The 19,560-nt window shown below is 51.5% G+C and overlaps 7 protein-coding genes across 7 annotated transcripts; 4 read left to right on the plus strand and 3 right to left on the minus strand.

Annotated features, from left to right (window-relative positions):
* Window positions 1-3: 3 nt before the first annotated feature.
* P174DRAFT_427386 (uncharacterized protein) lies at window positions 4-1,547 on the minus strand (the record flags this gene model as incomplete). The annotated part of the gene is made up of 3 exons (XM_024825431.1): window positions 4-176; window positions 251-923; window positions 981-1,547. 3 exons carry the CDS (start codon window positions 1,545-1,547, stop codon window positions 4-6), a joined length of 1,413 nt encoding a protein of 470 aa, XP_024687760.1.
* Window positions 1,548-2,244: 697 nt separating this feature from the next.
* P174DRAFT_400211 (GTPase BMS1) lies at window positions 2,245-6,374 on the minus strand. Its single transcript, XM_024823893.1, has 4 exons — window positions 6,200-6,374; window positions 6,029-6,099; window positions 5,869-5,958; window positions 2,245-5,789 (listed from the first exon to the last, which is right to left on the minus strand). Exons 1-4 carry the CDS (start codon window positions 6,255-6,257, stop codon window positions 2,463-2,465), a joined length of 3,546 nt encoding a protein of 1,181 aa, XP_024687761.1. The 5' UTR covers window positions 6,258-6,374; the 3' UTR covers window positions 2,245-2,462.
* Window positions 6,375-6,602: 228 nt separating this feature from the next.
* On the plus strand, window positions 6,603-7,872 carry P174DRAFT_437610 (urea carboxylase-associated family protein). Its single transcript, XM_024826344.1, has 2 exons — window positions 6,603-7,545; window positions 7,603-7,872. Exons 1-2 carry the CDS (start codon window positions 6,807-6,809, stop codon window positions 7,803-7,805), a joined length of 942 nt encoding a protein of 313 aa, XP_024687762.1. The 5' UTR covers window positions 6,603-6,806; the 3' UTR covers window positions 7,806-7,872.
* Window positions 7,873-8,771: 899 nt separating this feature from the next.
* P174DRAFT_437612 (uncharacterized protein) lies at window positions 8,772-9,611 on the plus strand. The gene is made up of 4 exons (XM_024826345.1): window positions 8,772-8,840; window positions 8,906-8,946; window positions 9,011-9,079; window positions 9,137-9,611. The coding sequence occupies exons 1-4, from the start codon at window positions 8,826-8,828 to the stop codon at window positions 9,222-9,224; spliced, it is 213 nt and encodes a 70-aa protein (XP_024687763.1). The 5' UTR covers window positions 8,772-8,825; the 3' UTR covers window positions 9,225-9,611.
* Window positions 9,612-9,826: 215 nt separating this feature from the next.
* P174DRAFT_361188 (alpha-ketoacid dehydrogenase kinase family protein) lies at window positions 9,827-11,324 on the plus strand (the record flags this gene model as incomplete). Its single annotated transcript, XM_024821767.1, has 2 exons — window positions 9,827-10,053; window positions 10,124-11,324. The coding sequence occupies 2 exons, from the start codon at window positions 9,827-9,829 to the stop codon at window positions 11,322-11,324; spliced, it is 1,428 nt and encodes a 475-aa protein (XP_024687764.1).
* Window positions 11,325-11,512: 188 nt separating this feature from the next.
* Window positions 11,513-15,484, minus strand: P174DRAFT_456697 (IQ calmodulin-binding motif protein; the record flags this gene model as incomplete). The annotated part of the gene is made up of 9 exons (XM_024829460.1): window positions 11,513-12,579; window positions 12,609-12,647; window positions 12,703-13,050; window positions 13,449-13,664; window positions 13,712-14,104; window positions 14,159-14,290; window positions 14,340-14,908; window positions 14,935-15,167; window positions 15,248-15,484. 9 exons carry the CDS (start codon window positions 15,482-15,484, stop codon window positions 11,513-11,515), a joined length of 3,234 nt encoding a protein of 1,077 aa, XP_024687765.1.
* Window positions 15,485-17,332: 1,848 nt separating this feature from the next.
* Window positions 17,333-19,556, plus strand: P174DRAFT_437616 (putative thiamine pyrophosphate enzyme). The gene has a single exon (XM_024826346.1). The coding sequence runs from the start codon at window positions 17,552-17,554 to the stop codon at window positions 19,163-19,165; it is 1,614 nt and encodes a 537-aa protein (XP_024687766.1). The 5' UTR covers window positions 17,333-17,551; the 3' UTR covers window positions 19,166-19,556.
* The last annotated feature ends 4 nt before the right edge of the window (window positions 19,557-19,560 follow it).

Consider the following 19,560-nt stretch of genomic DNA (forward strand, 5'->3'; position numbering starts at 1 on the left):
AAATCAACGGTATATAGGTTTCCTTTCGTTATCGCTGTCGCTATCTTCCATCTGGTCAAGCATGCGGTCAATCTCGTCCCCCGCTTGCGCTTCCAAGTAGCGAGCTTGACCTGCCCGACGATGATCTTCCCCAGCTGCCTGAGAGTCTTGCAATTGACTCCCGCTGGTGCTCGATTCTGTACTTAGTGATGTTTGGCTGATGTGCGAAGTACTTTGCTGTCTCTGGGAACTGGGGGGTAAGCTGAATTACCAGGACTGGACATGAACAGTAGGGTTTCAATGGCGTCTTGTTCCATTGATGCATTTTGCGAATGCGTTGACTGCCTCGACAGGCCGTTATACGGCGTCGATGTTGGCTGAGATAACGATTGTAGGGGAGGCGTTCCCGGAACGAGAAGCTTCTGTGAACCATCAGTAGCTCCATGCTGAGAACGATGCTTCCTGTCATCAAATGATGAGATGTAGCGTGAAGCTTCTGAAGCTTCAAGTGTTTGATTTGGATTCGGCCGCCTGCGGCGGGAGCTGCTACTACCACTTGGAACAATATCTGCGGGAGGTGCGAGTCTCGGTGTTGCCGACATTCTTTTAGATGAGAATGATGATCCGGGAGATTTTTTTGATCGGGAAACAGATGATAGATCGTCTGACCGCGCTGCAGGTGAGAGCCGTGCGTTCGCAGGGAAGAGATTGGACTGGACAGGCATATCTGGCGCGGAGACTGGCGAACCGTTGGGAGAATCCTTGTCTCGCCGGCGCGAACGATCAGCGTATGGTGGACTTTTGACAATGACTGGTGGAGTGGAGGGGCTTTCTTGTAGTAAACCCAACGGCAGTTTCCCCTGCGCGTCGAGAGATTGCCTGCTTTTCTCTATCTTGGCTGCGGCGTAAGACAAACGAGTACGAAGGTGAACGGACAACTGAGTCTATGATATCAGCACGAGCAGGACAACGCAGAATATTGCATTACAAGGCCAATTTACCGCAGCGATCTTACTTCCACGCGAGCGCCAGCCGATACTCTCAGCTGGATGCCTCTCCGCGCTAATCGTTCCGGGGCTAGGAGGTGCTACTGATGTGTTCGAGAGCTTAATTTCACCCGTTGCGGTCCTTTTGTGACTGCGGGCTAACTGAGGCGAGCGCTGAGTCCCTGAACTTGATGCAACATCATGTTCTTGCTCACTGGAAAGATTATGCGAGGAAAAGCCTCGAGTCAAGTTATTCCCTTGCGAGCTCAATGAGGGCTGCGACAGTGCAGTGCTTCCTCCGGGGAAAGTCCCCACTTCAGGCAATTGACCCCTGGATGCATGAGAAGAATCGAGATTGCTTCCCGACCAGACCGGCTCTCCCCGAGCCACTGGGGACTGCGGTGTCAGAGCCGGAGGGGGATTTGATGTTTGCCTAGCAACTTCGTGAGCTTTGTCGGGAACTATGTCGCTTTCGGAGACAGAGTGATTGTCCTCGCCAGCAGCAGATAAGCCGCCATTTGGACAGGTCTGAAGCGCCGAAGAAGGCTCAGTAAACGGCACGTCAACATGCGACCCGCTCATAGCGACCAAGCGGTAGCTAACAACGGGCTTGTCTGAGCGGTAACCTCCAATGACCCCAACCCCGACAAGACTTGCCTTGCAAGTCTTAATTTCGAGCCCAGACGAGAATCCAATGTCGGCAATCCGTCAAGAAGGGTTCTGCGACAGACAGACGATTTTCCAGGACCAGCCAGGACGATCGCCAACTTCAAGTGGCACGATTGACGGTATCACCGCCCCGCGATGTGGGAAGACAAGATGGAGAGCGATTGGCTCGAACAAGTCTACGAGCCGAAGAGCTTCTTAAATTCGCTGCAAGGAGGTACTCCTGTAGCCTGCAGCTCTACTCGATACACGCGCAAGGCGTAATTGCGAAATGCGACGGTGCAAGCGGCGACCCCGGCGACGGGATCAACCACTCGATGATTCAACTGTCAACAACTTCCGTCCCCACACTGCTTCACGTCCCGATAATGGACGGATAGTTAGAAGTCTGTCAACAGTCTAGGGAAAATGATGCCGGAAGGCATATGGTATATATGTCCTTCACAGATAAGATTGAAAAGTAACAATTGACGCTTACTCTTCCTTGGTCATGGAATTGACTTGGGGATCATCGAGAGGACGCGTTTCGCGCCACGATCACGTGCCGCTTTTCGACTCTAGTGCCTTTTCAGATAGAAGCAATAGGCTGAATGCGGTAACATCAGAAGATCTACTGTATATTGACTGATATATATTTATATATAACAGACATCTGAGGTATTTAGAAGAACAGATATCCTGATCAGAAGGTTGAATCAAACAACGCCATCCACAATGCAATATGTACGTGGATACTGCATGGACAGTACCACTTAACAGGCTTTTGACAACCGAACAAACCCATGGGATATTGTAAGACGAAGAGACATGGTAACAAAAGCAGAGCTGATATCACTTGCGCTTCTTGCCTCCTCCTCCACCTTCTTCATCCTGGTTCTTCCGCTTCCTCCCTTCCCGTCGCCAATATTCGTCACGCTCCCGCTTCTCTCGCTCCGCTTTCTTTTCAAGACTTTCCGCGACCTTGGCGCGGTACACCTTACGACGCTCCTCTTGCTTCGCGGCTCGTTTGGCCTGCTTCTCATTCCGTAGAGTTGTGAGTTTCTGCATGAGGTCTCGCGCCTTCTTCTCCTCTCCGCCAAGTACCACCGCGCGTTTCTGCATGTAGGTCTTGTCCTTATGTGGCTTCATCCGGGTGATCTGGGATTTGAAGGGGAGGTCTGCGGCCAGCTGCCGTGGCACACGGAGAGGGTTGAAATGACGAGTAGGCCGCTCGATCGGGCGATAGGCTGAGTCTTTGTTCTGCGGAGTTGGGATACCCTTCTCCCGACGCACCTCACCGGTCAAACGCATACCCAGCCAACCGCTATCGCCCTTACCTTCCTCGTCCAAATCGAGCAGGTTCGTCACCGGGTTGTAGAAGCGGTGTGGCTTAATCGGGTACCATGCACGCAGGAAGACGATGTCGCTCATCAGGATCTTATCCTCGAAAGTGGCACGGAAGCATCCTTCGGGTTTGGCGAGGGCTCGCTTGATCTGACCACGGATGCCGGAGACTGTTCGAATCGAAGCGCCCTCGAACTTGGCAATTTCAATCGACGAGTTGAACATGTCTTTGATGAAGGCGGTGTTCTTGAAGATCTTGTAAGGCACGCCGGTAAGCTTCAACTTCTTGACGATCTCCGTGTGTTCGTCCACACTCAAGACCACACCGGTGGCCGCAATGCGGAAGCCTGGCGTCTTGTTCGAGAGGGACTGTACACAGCTGAAACCTGTGTTCGGCGCGACGAGCGGCCCGTAGAAGGTAGCAAAGCAATGCATGTGCTCGGGAGTGTATTTAAGCATGCGGTTTCGTGTCCGATTGTCGGATGTACTGTAGATGGGCAGGGTTTGGAAGCGGCGCCAACCCAGGGAGAAAATCAGAGGATCATTGGTCTTCAAGATCTTTTTGTGCCAACGGTGCCGCTTGATTCGGACCTGCACGTAACCAAATCGATCTTCGGTCGGGGCCAGACCGCCAACAATGACTGGGAATCTAGGGTTGAACTTCGTAGCAAATTCGCAGGGCACTTTCTCGAGGACTATCCGGGCATAGGTTCCAGCTCTGAAGCCTTCCGCTCTGGCCCTCGAGGCAGGGTCAAGAGTTTCAAATTCAGCGCGGTTGATGTCCTGCTGCTTTTGCAGCTTTGCCTTTTGCAGCTCGTACCATTGGTCCTCGCCGAATTCTTCTTCGCCTGCACCTCCCTGTCGCGCATTGTCTTTCGAGTTGGCAAAACCTTCGCGGTCTTCTTCCTCGAATCGCAGTCGAAGTTCTTCTTTCTTCTTCGCGTTGCGTTCACGCTCGGCCTCTAGATCCACTGGACCTTCCTCCTTCTTAGGCTCCTCTTCGTCTTCGTTGTCGGAGAGTCCATTGAACACCTCGCCGGTCTCGAGATCCTCAAAAGCGCCGTCTCCCTCGTCGTCTTCGTCAAAAGCATCATCGAGATCATCGTCGTCCACGTCGTCATCATCGTCATCCCCACCAGAGAGTTTAGCGGTAGCGAAACGACTCCGCAGAGCCTCGATCATATCACTGTCTTGCCATTTTTGTTCCAGTTTCTCATAATCATATTCAGGAACAGCACGATAATCCGATTGTTCTTCCTTCTCCGTGTTGGTCTTCTTGAAGAAATCGTCTTCATCCTCCTGCTGCTCCTCAGCTTCGGAATCTTCTTCCTCATCGTCTTCGCCCCGCCATCTCTTCACCACATCTGCTGGGGCAATAGACTCGTCGTACATCATCCGTGAAAGGTCAGCAACACGGAACTTTGGTCGTTTGCCATTAAGGGCCTTCGCATTGGCAATCATGTTCTCTTTCCAACGAAGCGCGCCGTCGTCATCCTCCTCCACGTCGTCCTCGTCAACGTCGCTTTCGAGCTCTTGATCCTCAACAGACGAAATGGAACCCAGGTCCGAATCACTGTCCGCAAAGGCAAGATCCCCCTCTTCACGATGGGCACTGCCATTCTGCTTTTGTTTGAAGTTCTCTTCAAAGTCTGGCGGGGCAGAGACATCAAGATCACCATCCTCTTCGGCGCTGAGATCATCGCCTTCTCCATCCTCATCTATTTCTTCGTCTTCTCCACTTCCGAACCCTTCATCCTCATCCGACAGCTCTTGTTGGCCGTTCTCTCCTTCCATAACTCTAACTTTTCTTCTCTCTTTTCTGCCAACATTGTCGTCATCATCTTCCGCCTTTTCTAAAACCTCACCACCGCTGAAGAGACGGACACCACCCTCTGCCTCACCGAGCAATTTGCGCTCGCCCTGCAAACCGACAACCAGCTGCTCTCCCAAGCCGCGATCTTGATTGTCATCATCTTCACCTCGTTCGAAATTCGATGTCTTGACGTCAATGTAAACGGCATCCTTATCGACCAAAACACCACCGACATCCGACATGGGAGCGAACAAGAGTTTTTGCTTCTCGCCTAGTCTGCGTTTGCTTGACCTGCCAGATGTCTTGGCAAGCTGCTGGTCCATGTATGGCGTCGGACACGGGTCTGGGAGGGCTTCAATGCCGGCAACTGTCAAGTCACCGACACCAGGAACGTGGACTCGTGCGCCTTGTGCGGGAAAGTTCGTTCCTCTCAGATATCCGTACAGCGCGACGGTCCGGTCGCACTTGGGGTTCTCCTCAATCTGGGTTGGAGGTGTGATATCTAGAAATCGATCTGCAAGTGCGTAAGGGTGAGAGTTTCGCCAAACCAACGGCCGAGGATTCTTCATGACGGACAGGAAGCGGGAGAGATTATGAATTTCGCGGTCGGGATAGCGGCCGTTCACCACGCCAGAGAGGTAGAAAAGCTTTGCGCCGTTGTAGAGTTCACTCCAGAACCGGTGCTTCAATCGTTTTTTCGCCGCCCGAAGGGTGCTTTGCTTCTTGAAAAGATCCAGGTGCGTCAAAATGCCGAACACATTTCCAGGCATACCACTTGAGGCTAAGACATTGAGGAACTCCATGGTCTCCATCTCGAACCCATAATTGCCATCGATCATCAGGAGAACAATATCCGCGATCTTGGAAATATCGATCATGCTAGCGAGAGAGTCGGAAGGACATTCGATAATCGTGAGCCGTCGGCGTTTGGCCGTCACCACCGTCAATGGCCCTTTGGGTGTACTAAGTGTCTGTTTTGTATAACGACGAATCAAGGACTTAATAAGAGTGGTTTTGCCAACCTGCCAAAGTAAACGATTGTCAGAGCTATCTTCTCAAACTTCTTTGGGATGGTCGTCCCGGTCAAGCGGAATAACTTACACCTGGAGGTCCAACAACCGCAACGACGAGCGGGGGAGCCTCTTCGGGCAGACGATCCACCAAGGGTACATGTAGCCTCTTTTCTTTGATCTAGATTGGTATAGGAATCAGCGAACAAGTTCGGCGGAGATGAGATGAGGGTGCGAGGAAGAATGCGTACATCGTGGGACCGCGCAGCCTGTCTGCCACCCTTTCCAGGATTCGAGAATGCGAATGCCTTTGGGTTAGCACCTGGAGAGCCAAGCATCATATCAGTATGTTGTTTTCACAGAGAAAATGTCAAGCCAAGATGTCGAGTCTGTATAACGAGCTTGTCAAGCACAGAACATACCGCTGTATTTCTTCTTCTCCTTTGGGGGCCGATGCGCCCTGTTCGCCTGATCCTCCATCTTGGTAATTCGAGGTCTATGACCTCTAAGGAAAAGTAATTTCCTGTTGATGAAAAGATTTCAGCGCAAAGCAAAGCAAAACCGACGATCTCTTCTTGATCTTCTATCAAGCTAGGCCCAAATTATTATTTCCTTTTGCCGGCGCGGAATTTCTCTCCGCCGATATCAATAAAAAAAAAAGTTTTTGCTTGAGAGTTGTGGCCTTATCGCCTGGGGCAGAAGAATCGTCACCTGACCAGCCATGTCGTTATCGGACCCACTCCGGTCCGGTCATGCCCGATAAGGGCGGTGCCCTAGGATCCGGCCCGGCATATCTGGAGAGATGGAGGAGTTCAGTATCCATCTCGTAACCAAAAAGCTGATAAACTTGGGGCAGTTCTGGGCTCTTGGGGTATGAGCGGGGCTTGAAACCATGTGGCATACGGCCGCCTCCGGAGTGAAGCCGAATTGGCTCCCCTATTAAAGCCAGAGGTTATCCGCTGGCGCAAACTGTCATTTGGCTTTGAATCAAGGTTATAGCAGCGTTTTTCAGCGAACACATCCATAACAATGTCTACACATCGTCGGCCTCCACCCGCGTACACTGCCGCTAAGGATTCAGCGGTGTATGGCACGTCCCAAGTCTATAGGAATATCTCGGAGAGTGCTTCCAGCGATTCTGGGAGGATTCTCGAGACATCATTCACTATCCGTCCCTGCTCTGGACAGGCTTGGGTGGTGCCAGCCGGGCATGTCTGTCGACTGACTACACCCAAAGGGCCGCAAGTGGGCGATCTCAACATTTGGAATGCGAATAATCCCCGAGAGCGACTTTGGGCTGCTCGCACGCGTCAAATCCACGCTTCTCATGTGTCGGTCGGTGACCGCCTCTGGTCAAACCTGCCATATCTACGGCCCCTCGTCACCATAACTGGAGACTCCCTGAATGGTGGACAATTGCATGAGGTTTTGGAAGTTAACGGCCAGCGGAAGGAGGGTGTTGGCTTTGGCACCTCACAATGGGGTGGACGTGTTCATGATTTGCTTGGAACCAGATGCGATCCCTACGTCAATTTGCTTATGGGTGGAGAAACCTTTGACTTCCACTGCCACTCGAACTTGACGCGCGCGGTCATGCCTTATGGCCTGACTGAATTGGATGTGCATGATGTGCTGAACGTCTTTCAGGTAACGGGTTTGGACGAGCGGGGAAAGTACTTCATGGAGACCTCGCCGGCGAAGCCGGGCGAATACTTTGAGTTCTTTGCCGAAGTAGATGTGCTCTGTGCACTGTCGGCTTGCCCTGGAGGTATGCGTTCCTTGTTGACTCCAGACTGGGGACCGGATGCTAATGCGTCAACTGCAGGGGATCTCTCTCAATGGGGATGGGAGGAGAAGGGCGAGAAGATGGGCGCTACGACCCGTCCATTGGGGGTGGAGGTGTACAAGCTGGCTGATCCCAAGATACTGGATGATTGGAAACAGCCTGAGAGCCCCAATTATAGGGGACAGCATGGGTTGCAAATGCCACGACGGGAAACCGATGATAGTGGCTACGTTGGTCTATAGTTGTGTCCATGAATCATTTTGTACCTCCTAGGAAACTCTGCGCAAATGGAGTCCGAGTTCGAACATTGAACAACGCCATGTTTCATGCTTCTGTTCCTATCATGAAGTGAGCTCCACCTGGTCGAACAGTGGAGGTCCGTTGCTGTTCTGAAGACATGAGACCAGATGACAGCGTCCTTCCCTTCCAATGTCAGCGCCGCCATTTCCCACAAATGGCAGGCAGTTCCACGAAAGACCTGCAATTACCATAAGTACTGAGTAGGTAAAATAACAAGTTCAATCCATTATACAAATACTCCAAAGAAGCATTCTGACCGTTGTGTACATACACGTGACCCGATTGCCCCGCCTTCGTCAGCTCACTCGATATCGTCATCGTGCTGCTACACTGCAGACGCGCGGAGCCTTGTCACCCACCTTGTCGGCGCATAGATCTATCAGGTTGATTAATTTGTTGGCAAAATAGCGTCATCTTGCTCGACCTGCACGTGTGTATACAACCTGAAAAGAAGTTTAATGCCTATGTTACGGTTGCTTCCATCTGCAGTGTAGTACTTGCGCGGGTGGGGTGTAAACATCCATCTCTGATTTCCCGCAATGACAACACCATTGCAATCTCTATCGCTGCAACATATCACGCAGACGTTTCAGAATGTTCCAACTTAGATAGATACGCCACGAATCAGCTGTTTTATCCCGTAGGTTGAATGCTCATTATTGTATGGTTCTGATAGCGTAAGCCCCCGAGGCATGACTTTGGAACCGACAGGTGGTTGCCTTCCCATACTAGCTTCCCCTCTCGAGCTGCTTCCTTATCAGACCCCTTCCACTTCCAGTCTGGGATCCCCGCAGGCCATATAAATCGTCCCTCTCCCCTCAAGTTACCCACCTGACCCATTCTGTTACTCTCTTACGGCTTACTACCTTGCCTTCCGACCAGACTCTCGCATCGTCATCTCCTGCCTCTCGCAACAGTCAAGAACTCAACACCTTAATAGCATCCGCATAGCGTCTTTGAAGATGCCTCTCTACAATGTCTGTCGCCCACTTGTAACAAGTCTCAACATCCACGGAGGCTTTGACTGATCTGTATATTCTAGATCACCCTGAAACCAGATGCTCAACCCGAGGAGCTGGAGAAGTGAGGCCCCCTTTAATGATCGACTCCCAGCCGCATATGCTTATGTCTATCTCTTCCCGGCTAGAGCAAAGAAGTCGGCCCAGGAACAAGGGGGAACCATCAAGCACGAGTTCACTCTCATCAAGGCATTCACGTATGGCATTTGTTTTACACTGCAGAGTTGGAAATTATTCGGCTGACCTTCAATCAGCGTTGAATTCCCAGAGGAGCAAGTCGGCATCCTCGAGAGCAACCCCCACGTCCACGTCGAGAAGGATCAAGAAGTCAGGATCCAGTGATGCAAAATGCCGACTAGGGCTCTCGACTCTCACCGTGGTTCATCCTCCATAGAACCTGAACTTGGTAGATCCCTGTGATTTTCGGAGGATGATACCCTATCTGAACGGCATAACCTCAGAACCTGGACCTCGGCTACAGTTATGTGTAGCTATATATATGCGTTATAGATAGTCTACTGGTAAACTTATGACGTGATAATTCTTTGCGGGATAATGACTCCGAGCCCTCTATTTTACAACCGACATCGACTGCGAGCTGGTAAATGAAAGACTAGAACAAAAAAAGAGAATGGTACAGTGAAGGGCAAAGGCTATTCATCACTGGATCGGAGTATCAAGACAGACTTTAAATGTGAAACACGAATACTGATGCCTTCATATTGGGGAGAGTTACACTTGGTGAAGACATACCTAGAGAGGTACATCCGATGTTATGCGCCGATCATGGCTTGGGGGATACCTATCACGTGTCAATATTCATTTTGGGTAAAGTGTCATTGCGACGGCGATCCGGAGTTAAAGGTGAAGTCATCGTTGGATATCAATAATGACTTGACTCAACCATTGTCGCTCAGCTCCCTTCATGATGGCTAGCGTCCATGATGACAGCCACAAGAATTCTTAGGGTATCGACTCTAAGATACAAGCATCAACTGAATGGTCAATTTCCTTCCTACTCCCTTTACAAGGTGAGATGTTACTCGACATCACCATCTCCAGATCAACATGAGTCGGCTCTGCATCAGCCATTTGCACATGGTGCGAATGATGAAGTCGCGCGGCTTGCGGCTAGCCGCCGATGTCCATTGACTCTTGCAGATCTACTCAAGTGAGTGAGGCACTGCGAATTTCTTCTTTCGAGACATCTGGTCATTTCTGACCACTCTGTCTCCCTTCAGGCACGGACGCCCGCCTTTATCAAAAGAGGCGCTACTCGCGTCTGCGAACTTCACGCTATCCCTTCTACCTGCCCGATTGGCATCTCGTATACAAGCGTTACGAAACCTCCCCTTTATCGTCGTTTCAAATCCACACATCTCGAAGATCTATAACAATTACGTCCACTCCTTATCGACTCTTCTGCCCTATCAGCAACGGCAGGTCACAACGCTGGAAGAGGAGAATAAGTTCGCAGATGTACTGGCGGACCTAGTGCATACGCATGCAAATACCATACCCATACTGGCAAGGGGTTTTCTCGAATGCAGGAAATATATCAGTCCACCCGATGTGACTCGATTTCTAGACACCCATCTACGAGCGAGGATTGGCACCCGGCTTATAGCAGAGCAACATCTGGCCCTTCACTTTGCCTCGCAGCCTGTTAGCGATGTCGGCTCCAGAATGGGGAAGTCGTCTGAGAACACGGTCCCGTCGAATTATATAGGTGTGATTGACACGGCCCTACAGCCGGCTCGCATCGTGAAGGTCTGCGAAGATTTTGTTGGGGAGATCTGTGAGCTGAAATATGGTGTGCGGCCGCGGCTAAAGATCGGGGGTCAACCGGATGCCACGTTTGCGCACGTCCCCGTGCATGTCGAGTACATCATCACCGAGCTTCTAAAAAATGCATTTCGCGCGGTTATTGAGTCAGGAAACCAACGTGAGCCCATTGAAGTTACGATTGCTGCAGCTCCAGACGTTCCGACCCATCAGGTTCACAATGTGCTCGGAAGAATGTCAAATGCCCCGGGTATCTACCCTGATGCCGACGTTGGCTTCGAGATGGACACCGTGGTTGGTACGGCAGATGCCAATGAGTCAATCAAATTCTCAACACCGTCGTCGCAGAGCATAACCATTAGAATCCGGGATAGGGGCGGTGGCATTCCCCGTGAGGTATTGCCCAACATCTGGTCCTATAGTTTCACTACGTTCTCCGATTCAAATCTGCTGGACTCGGATAACGGAAATCTCGATGCCCTGAACACACTGTCTGCCAGTGGAGGCCAGCTGAGCAGTATTGCGGGACTTGGATATGGATTGCCCCTTAGCAGAGCGTATGCGGAATATTTTGGTGGCAGTATTGCTATTCAGAGTCTGTGGGGCTGGGGAACCGATGTTTATCTTACTCTTCAAGGAGTTGGCAAGATTGAGTAATCATCTATTGAGGTCCTGACGGATTGCTTAGGCGGCGCTCACCGACTGTGGTGAATGCTGCCATGAAGCACTTCAAAGGCAATTTAGATCATTCACGTGCCACGTGCTGGCTACTCTGGTCATATTGAGACATTCAGAATAAAGTTCTTTTCTCTGGATGACAAGGATGCCTCACTCCAGCAATGCCACTACAATTTCAGACCTGGTGATGATTGCCTCGCGAAAAGCTCGACGAAGTCCATGATGAGTAGGTCATCCTTCTCAACCTCTTGGAGGATCTTGGCGATCTCCTTCTCGGTAAACATTAGCCGCATATTTTTGGTGAATTTCTCTTGCACCGCTCGAGCTGTGGCAGGATTTCGTATATGACCCGCCGGGTACTCTATCAGAACTTCGGGCAGTTCAGAGCCGTCCTGCAGGTGAACTGTGAGCGCAGAACCAATACTCTTCTTATCTAGATCCAAATAGTCTCTCGTGAGGCGCTCGTCAACGTGAATGAAGATCCTCTCTCGCAGAGAAGCCAGCTCCTCACTCCTGGCCCAGTAACTCTCATCTCGATAGTCCCTCGCCTCGGGCGCCGAGCCCTTCAAAAAGGCGAGCGCAATCACGTACTGGATGCAATGGTCACGATCGGCAGCATTATGCAGCAGCCCTCGCTTATTGATGATCGAAACCGCCGCTTGGGTCGTCCGAACCTCAACCCTGGCAATGCGCTCCGGGCCTAGCCCTCTCGCCCGGAGCTTGCCAAGTTGCACAAGCGCCGCCTCAACAGCCGCAATTCCATGGCCCTCAACCGGCATCACCTTGAACAGGACATTCTGGATCGTCCACACCCCAAACGGCCGTGGCATCTCGAACCCACTCGCCCCAAACGTCCGCGCATAGAACCCAAACGGCAACGAACTCAGCGGCGTGCGTGCACCAGGCTGTCCAGCACGCACGAGCAGAGCTAAATGCACCGCGCGCATACACGCATCTCCCGCCGCCCAACCTTTCCGCGGAATCGTGTTCGCGCCCGTCCTGTACACCCTACTCGGATGGCCGTCCATCCAGACGTGCGAGAGCGTCGCCATCGTCTGCTCCTCGGTTACACCGAGGAGCCAGGCGACCACGGCGGCCGAGGCCAGCTTGACGAGGATGACGTGGTCGATGCCGAACGCGTTGAAGGCGTTCCTGATCTGGCAGCAGCCTTGGATCTCGTATGCTTTTATGAGCGCGGTGAGCAACGTGCGCATTGTGAGCGGGGGCCGGTGTGCTTGTATCTCCCCGATGCGGAGGCGCGACATAGCCAGTCTGCGACGGCGAGGATGGCGCCGAGGTTATCTATGTCCCGTCGTTAGTCGCTACTCAGTTCGATATGGGGGCCAAGTCTACCTACCGGACGGATGCCCCCATTCTGCGCCGCCTAGCGCATCATTATGATCCAGGTACCGGATTAAAGTGCCCATATCGAATGCGCCCTTGACCGGGTCCAGGCTGAGATTCGTCCCTGGCAGTCGGAAGCCATTCGGGACCTCTGTGCCTGGCACAACCGGGCCGAGTAGTTTCTGGCACTCCTCGATCGTGGAGAGGGTTTCGATGGCGCATCCCGTGGCGTCTAGGAGGGCCACGCGTGCAGCTGACCAGGCCTTTTCGTCGTCGATGTGGTAGTGGAATACATACTGGGTGATGTCGACGATGGGTTTGTCGTATGGGGTGGACATGCTGTTGGAAGGATCGTTGTGCTCTCACGTCGATGGAATGAAAGATCGGTGATAATGATACTTGATTTAATGTATTGATGCCACTTCATCAGCGTTCTTGGTTCGTATGCTAAAAGCTAGCGTGAGGTGGCATTGAAGGTATCACGTAAAGACATCGACGCTCAAACATGCCACAGACAGTAGTACACGTCCAACATAATACATCCAATATGTATGATCATAGCCATCACTTGCCAACACATCTCGAGATATAGACAAGGTTGACTGAAAGGATATATATCCATTAAGTAGCTGGCGGCAGCTCACCCAAAGCAAAATATAGGTCAGTAAAAGCAAATATATACCGGCCAAATTGAGCAAAATTAAAATCCTCCAACACCTCTCACCCTTTGTACAGCACCAATAAACCCTCTAGCCCAACTGAAGCGTCCAGGGTCAACCCCAATAGAACCCTTGGGCATCTCACCAGTAACTGGATCATGCCAGCACCCGTCTTCGGCGCTCACAGCGCCGTAAAGCGCCGTATTCTGGTTCTGGTTCACTTGCTCCAACCAGACACGGCACACAAGAGGCGAGTCGAGGACAAGGTTCACTTCCTGGCTGTGGTAGAAGGATTGCGTGTCGAGGTTGCCGTTCCCTGAGTCGTCAGTACAAGTGCAATCTGTGAGGTCGTGCAGCACTCACCCTGTATAGCCACTCGCTCATCAATTATCATAAGTTTAATGTGGCAGCTTCGCTTTTTGTACTTATTGTGGATCGGTTTGGTTTGATCTTTGCCTACATAATTGTATATGCGCAGTCGCGAGCGTTCTTCGTCCGTATGTAGGGAGCGGTATAGTCGGTTCGCGATCATCTCGTTTGTGCCGTTCTGGAAGGGAAGGAGTTGGCCTGCGTCGTTGTAGCCAAGGCACAGGTAGCATGTGACGGTGACACCGCGACGGACCGCGTCGAGTAGGGCCTCCAAGATTGGCTCTGCGTTCATATTTGGAGTCTGGATGAAGATGGAGTGCTTCGCGTGTTTGAAGGCGGAGAGGAAGGCTGAGTTTTGTGGAGTGTAGATGCTGGTATGGTTTGGCGCTGAAGTATTGTTAGCAGTTTCATTCTTTCTTAAGTACCAATAGAGGAACTTGCCTCCCCAGGGTTCTCTGTTGACCAGCGCCATGGGAAATGGCTTGTGAGGTGGTAGAGTCACGTATGGTCGCATCGGAGGTTCCTGGTCGCTGTGTGGAGCGTCGCCGGTTGTGTCTCGCTGAATTGTAGTATCTGAACGACTATTTAGCTTGCGGTCGATCCGCAGGGGCAGGAAACCTACTCAGATGACGAGTGACAGCTTGAGTTTTTGATTCACCTGCTCGGGGACGAATAGTATCGTTGACCCTTTGCGCCTCGTGCTGGATATCACAATCATAATGAGGATCTTGCGTCGTGTGCTCAGGTAATGGAGAACGTAGGTCTTCCTTAGATTCAGCCTGTGAATGCTGAGCAGAGATGCTGGGAATGTCCGCGCTTGCGGCCGGAGAGGACAGCATTGGAAGGGACGTTTTGAACGCCTTCCCCCACGAGATCAGCGCAGTGTCATAGAACGAATCCACAATGGGTCCTTCGACATGGACCAGCATCTCGAGGTTGTCGTTGTCCTGAACATTACTGCTCTGAAGCAAAGCAACCCTTCGATCAATGACCATGAATTTGGCGTGAAAAGTCCCAAAGATAGGGCGGTGGTAGTTGGTGACTTGAAGGTCGATGTTGGGGATTTCATCTGAGGGAGGCAGTCGGACTTTGCCATCTGGATCTGCATACTGCTTCTCACCGACGCTCAGGTGATTATCCCAAAGCTGTTGAGGATTTCCCCGGTCGTATAGCACTTTCACAACCACTTTGCTCCCCGCTCGCCCGCTCGTCTTGACAGCTCCCGAAACGCGTTGGTTACGAGCGTCGATGCATCGGAGTAGATCCAGAAATTGGTTCCCAAGAATACCTCCTTTTCAGCTCGAGCGATACAGTTTGCTACATGCCGACACAGATCCGGCAACGGGGCCACAATGGTCAAGGGAACGACTCCGTGACTGCCCATCAATGGTGGAGAGACGACTCCTCCCAGGGGATTTTTGTCTAACGTACAGAGAGCGTCGTGGTAGATCTTTGATAGACGCAAGTCAGAAATAATCTGGCCATATTTACCATAATTACTGCCTTGACTGAGTGGATGTCCAAACTAACCTTAAGAAATAGATTACTCGGTTTTGCTGTTCCCCAGTTCCCACATTCATACGCCCTCTGCAGAGCATCATGACGGTCAGCGGTCGACTGCTTGGTTTCAACGAGCTTCTCCTTCAGCTTGTGCTCATGAAACAGCTTTTGAAACAACTTTGCCGGTGATTGGCTTGGATCTCTCGCAAGCTCTGAGCTTACTGTCTTATCGTGGTGGCATAGTCGGTACACCTTATCTGAGATCATGTCGCAGCAGGTATGGTTATCGCTCGTTGGCTGGCGCATTATCCAAATGACCAAGGAGCTCAGACAGATTGAGAAAACTGCTCCAGACAGCTTGAAAACCGCTGCAAGAGTAGAGGCATAAGGCTGGTCAGATAACTGCTGCGCCTGAGACATGTCCTGGGTATGACGTATAGAAAAGGCTTCTGTTCTAGATCTCACCTTAGCGAGCCATACTGACAACTAAGAACAGGCAGCATGTTTTATCCCGACGTTGTCAACCCTCTAATTATACGTTCTGCCCCATCACCATCTTCATCGTTTTGCGTATGACGAAAAGCGTGGACTTTAAGCGGGCTCTCGGACGAGGCCGACGTCATAGGCGTGGGCATCCCGGCAGCATTTTCAGGTATATATCATCAACAGTTCCCAATAAGCCCAAATAATATTCTAATTTCACATGCTTTATTCAGTTCCATTTTGACCTGGTAATTCGGGAATCCTCGGTCAGAGCGATTCGACAAACTGGTTTTATAGGTGGGAAGACAACTTCAATCGACCTGTTATTGATCCCCAATCGGACATCGCAGGGACTCTACGATAGTCGAGTTTCAACCGTGGTCCACCCACTAAGAGGTAGACAAGAAGCTTAGCAGCCGCTAAACAGATTAACTATTCATGCCATGGCCTATTCCTATATTCACGGCGTCGATCAACCCGGCGGATTACTATGTCATTACCAGTCGCCGGAGAAGACGTGATTGAGCGATAGGACGAGGCCCAGGTCACTAGCTGAGTACGTGGACTTGCCCTCATGAGGATATTCCCACCGGTGATAATGTCATGCAATAAGTCGACAGCACGGTAGAAAACGTCAGACGCTAGACTCTGCGTTGCCGTTGTTAGTAGTCTAGGTGGCCGTGGCAATGGCTGGCCCTTGTCACTTCACATCATCACGAATTAAGCTAGGTCTTGACTAAAGGCTCGCTGAGCAAAGGCCGAGCAGTGCTATATGGAAGGCAAATGTCCCGTCAGTACAGCTGTATCGCTCTCAGGTGGTTCCTCACAGGCATGTGTCTCTGGCATCGTGGGGGTTCGCATCCGTCAGGTTATCAGCAATTAGACCTCATTTAGCTCGCTGCCCCAGATCGATTAAACGGTTCAAAGGAGAGTTCCGGTACATCGGCTGTATATTCTTGGTATGCCGGCAACCTTGGCGGGTCAACTAGGCTTGTCTTGATTCTGGAAGGCAGGTTCACAATCGAAACTAACCGACAGATGAGTGTATGAAACCACGCTCACCGAGTGAGAAGCTCAAACATCGACACTGGATCCTCAAAGTACATCAATATGCTTCGGCAGTTCCAATAAGGGAAATAAGTTGTACGCAAATAAAGCAACCAATGCCGCGTGCCAATACTCAAGTATCAAACGGACTTTACCCCGCAGCGGAGATACTGCGATGGGGATCCCCCTCTGTTAGGGTACTGTTTACCATTAGAAACTGCCGAAATAGTGAGCCAAACGCCTCAGCGGTGCAATCTTTATTATTAATCTTTCGGACTTCTCTCCATCACGGCGAGGATTCCGCTGAGTTGCAGGAATTTATAGGAAATCCGAGAGCTTGCGTCTCTCTTCAATCGTTCTATATAATCTGAAATCCCTTCTTACCATCAAGTGAAGTTGATCACCCCGATTCAATTTTCTACTGGTAAATCCAACGATGTATGTGCTTATTCTAAACATCTACACCATCAAGAGCTGACACTGCTATGACCAGGGTTTATACCGCATCTTTCGCGTTCTTCGAGGCGCTTTGGGAGGTAGAAAGCTTTAGCCATCAAACACGTCTCAGTGGCTGAATTCTACAGGCTGGAGTCTCACATGCGTTCGTCAACTTGGGTTCCGACCATCCATCGATCCTGGAGGCCATGGTCAAAGGCCAGAGGGAGAAGCCAGACCAATTCCCCAAGATCATCACCTGTCCCAATGAGGTATTTCTAGATTCGCCTCTCATACCTATCTCACTCGGAGACGGGTCCGACTTCAGCCAGCTGACATTGCCTCCTACGCTAGATGGTCGCTCTCTCCATGGCAGATGGCTACGCTCGACTTACCGGAAAGCCTCAGTGCGTGATTGTTCACGTAGATGTCGGAACACAAGGCCTAGCCGCTGCTGTACACAACGCTTCCTGCGGTCGTGCTCCGGTGCTAATCTTCGCCGGCCTCTCCCCATTCACAATCGAAGGAGAGATGCGCGGCTCCCGCACCGAATACATACACTGGATCCAAGACGTTCCCGACCAGAAACAGATCGTGTCCCAGTACTGTCGTTATACGGCCGAGATCAAGTCTGGCAAGAACATAAAACAGATGGTTAACCGGGCACTTCAGTTTGCGACAAGCGACCCGAAAGGACCCGTTTACCTGACCGGTGCTCGAGAGGTTATGGAAGAGGAGATAGAGCCCTACACGCTAGCCCAAGGCGTCTGGGGACCGGTTGCACCGTCGGCTTTGACACCAGAGGCCGTCGAGCTGATCGCCTCTCATCTGGCCGCTGCCAAAGAGCCCCTAGCGATCGTAGGCTACTCAGGTCGCTCTGCTCGGGGGGTGAAAGAGCTAGTCACACTGGCCGATACGTTCAAGGGACTCCGGGTTTTGGACACGGGTGGATGCGACATGTGCTTTCCGGGCGACCATCCTGCATCGTTAGGACTCCGTTATGGTATCCATGACGCTATCAAGACCGCCGACTTCATCCTAGTTGCCGATTGCGATGTACCATGGATCCCAACACAGTGCAAACCATCGGATTCAGCCAAGGTCATCCACATTGATGTTGATCCGCTCAAGCAGCAAATCCCTGTCTTTTACATTCCCTCTATAGCAACTTTTCGGGCGGAGTCTGCGACTGCATTCAAGCAGATCAACGACTTCGTCGCGTCTAGCAAGGCTCTGCAGGAGGTGATCAATTCTGAAGAACAAGTCGCATTCGGTCAGCGCCGGGAAGAAGAATATAAGAAGACGCGTCAAGCTGTTGCCGACATTGCTGTAGTACCTTCGGGAGGCGACGACGCTTCATTGAATGCATCCTACCTCATGGCTCAAGTCCGAAAATGTTGCCCAGAGGACACCATCTGGGCCGTTGAAGCGGTAACCCTTACTGCGATTGTAGCCGACCAAATCAATGCCACCCTGCCCAACTCCTGGATCAACTGCGGTGGTGGTGGCCTGGGATGGTCCGGTGGCGGTGCCTTGGGAATCAAGCTGGCTACCGACGATCAGCACGGGGGAAAGAACAAGGGTAGATTCGTGTGCCAGGTGGTGGGCGACGGGACATTCCTCTTCTCTGTACCAGGCTCCGTTTACTGGATTGCCCGGCGCTACAATATCCCAGTGCTTACGATTGTGCTCAACAACAGGGGCTGGAATGCACCCCGCAGAAGCATGCTTCTGGTTCACCCCAATGGAGATGGCTCGCGTGCAACGAACGAAGATCTCAATATCTCTTTCGCTCCTACCCCAGATTATTCAGGCATCGCGAAGGCTGCAGCTGGAGGTGAGCTTTGGGCTGGTCGCGCGGCTACGGTAGCCGAGCTAGGCAAGCTTCTACCAGAGGCTATCCAGAGTGTGCTCAACGGGACTGCAGCTGTCCTGGAAGCCCAGCTAGACGGGACCACTGGAAAGTATGTTGAGAAGAAATAGGGGAGACTCCACAAGTCATCAGCCCTTTTCTTAGCCAATTGGATGCTTTCGCCTAGCAGATGACTCTATCCACAACTTGTATCTCTTGACATCTTTATAGAGCGGATCTTTTAGCCTAGCAGCCTAGTATTTAATTCTTGTTGATGATAATTGTGCCAGGGCAGCATCGCCATTCTCACCGAAAGTCGTGCTTATCGGCTGTCCGGCACTTATCAATCAACGCTCCGATCCCGGCGGTAGCCTTATTTATGCGTGCGGGGCACATTATTACAGTTGACCGTCTGTACGAGTCAACAATATATTCCACAGGACAAACAGAGAGTTCAGTCGGGTGCCTATGCAATTGTTACTAGGATTGTAAACATAGGAGCAAGATCAATCGCAAAGACCATGTC

This window comes from Aspergillus novofumigatus (genome assembly GCF_002847465.1).
Source record: "Aspergillus novofumigatus IBT 16806 chromosome Unknown P174scaffold_1, whole genome shotgun sequence".
NCBI classification, from domain to species: domain Eukaryota; kingdom Fungi; phylum Ascomycota; class Eurotiomycetes; order Eurotiales; family Aspergillaceae; genus Aspergillus; species Aspergillus novofumigatus.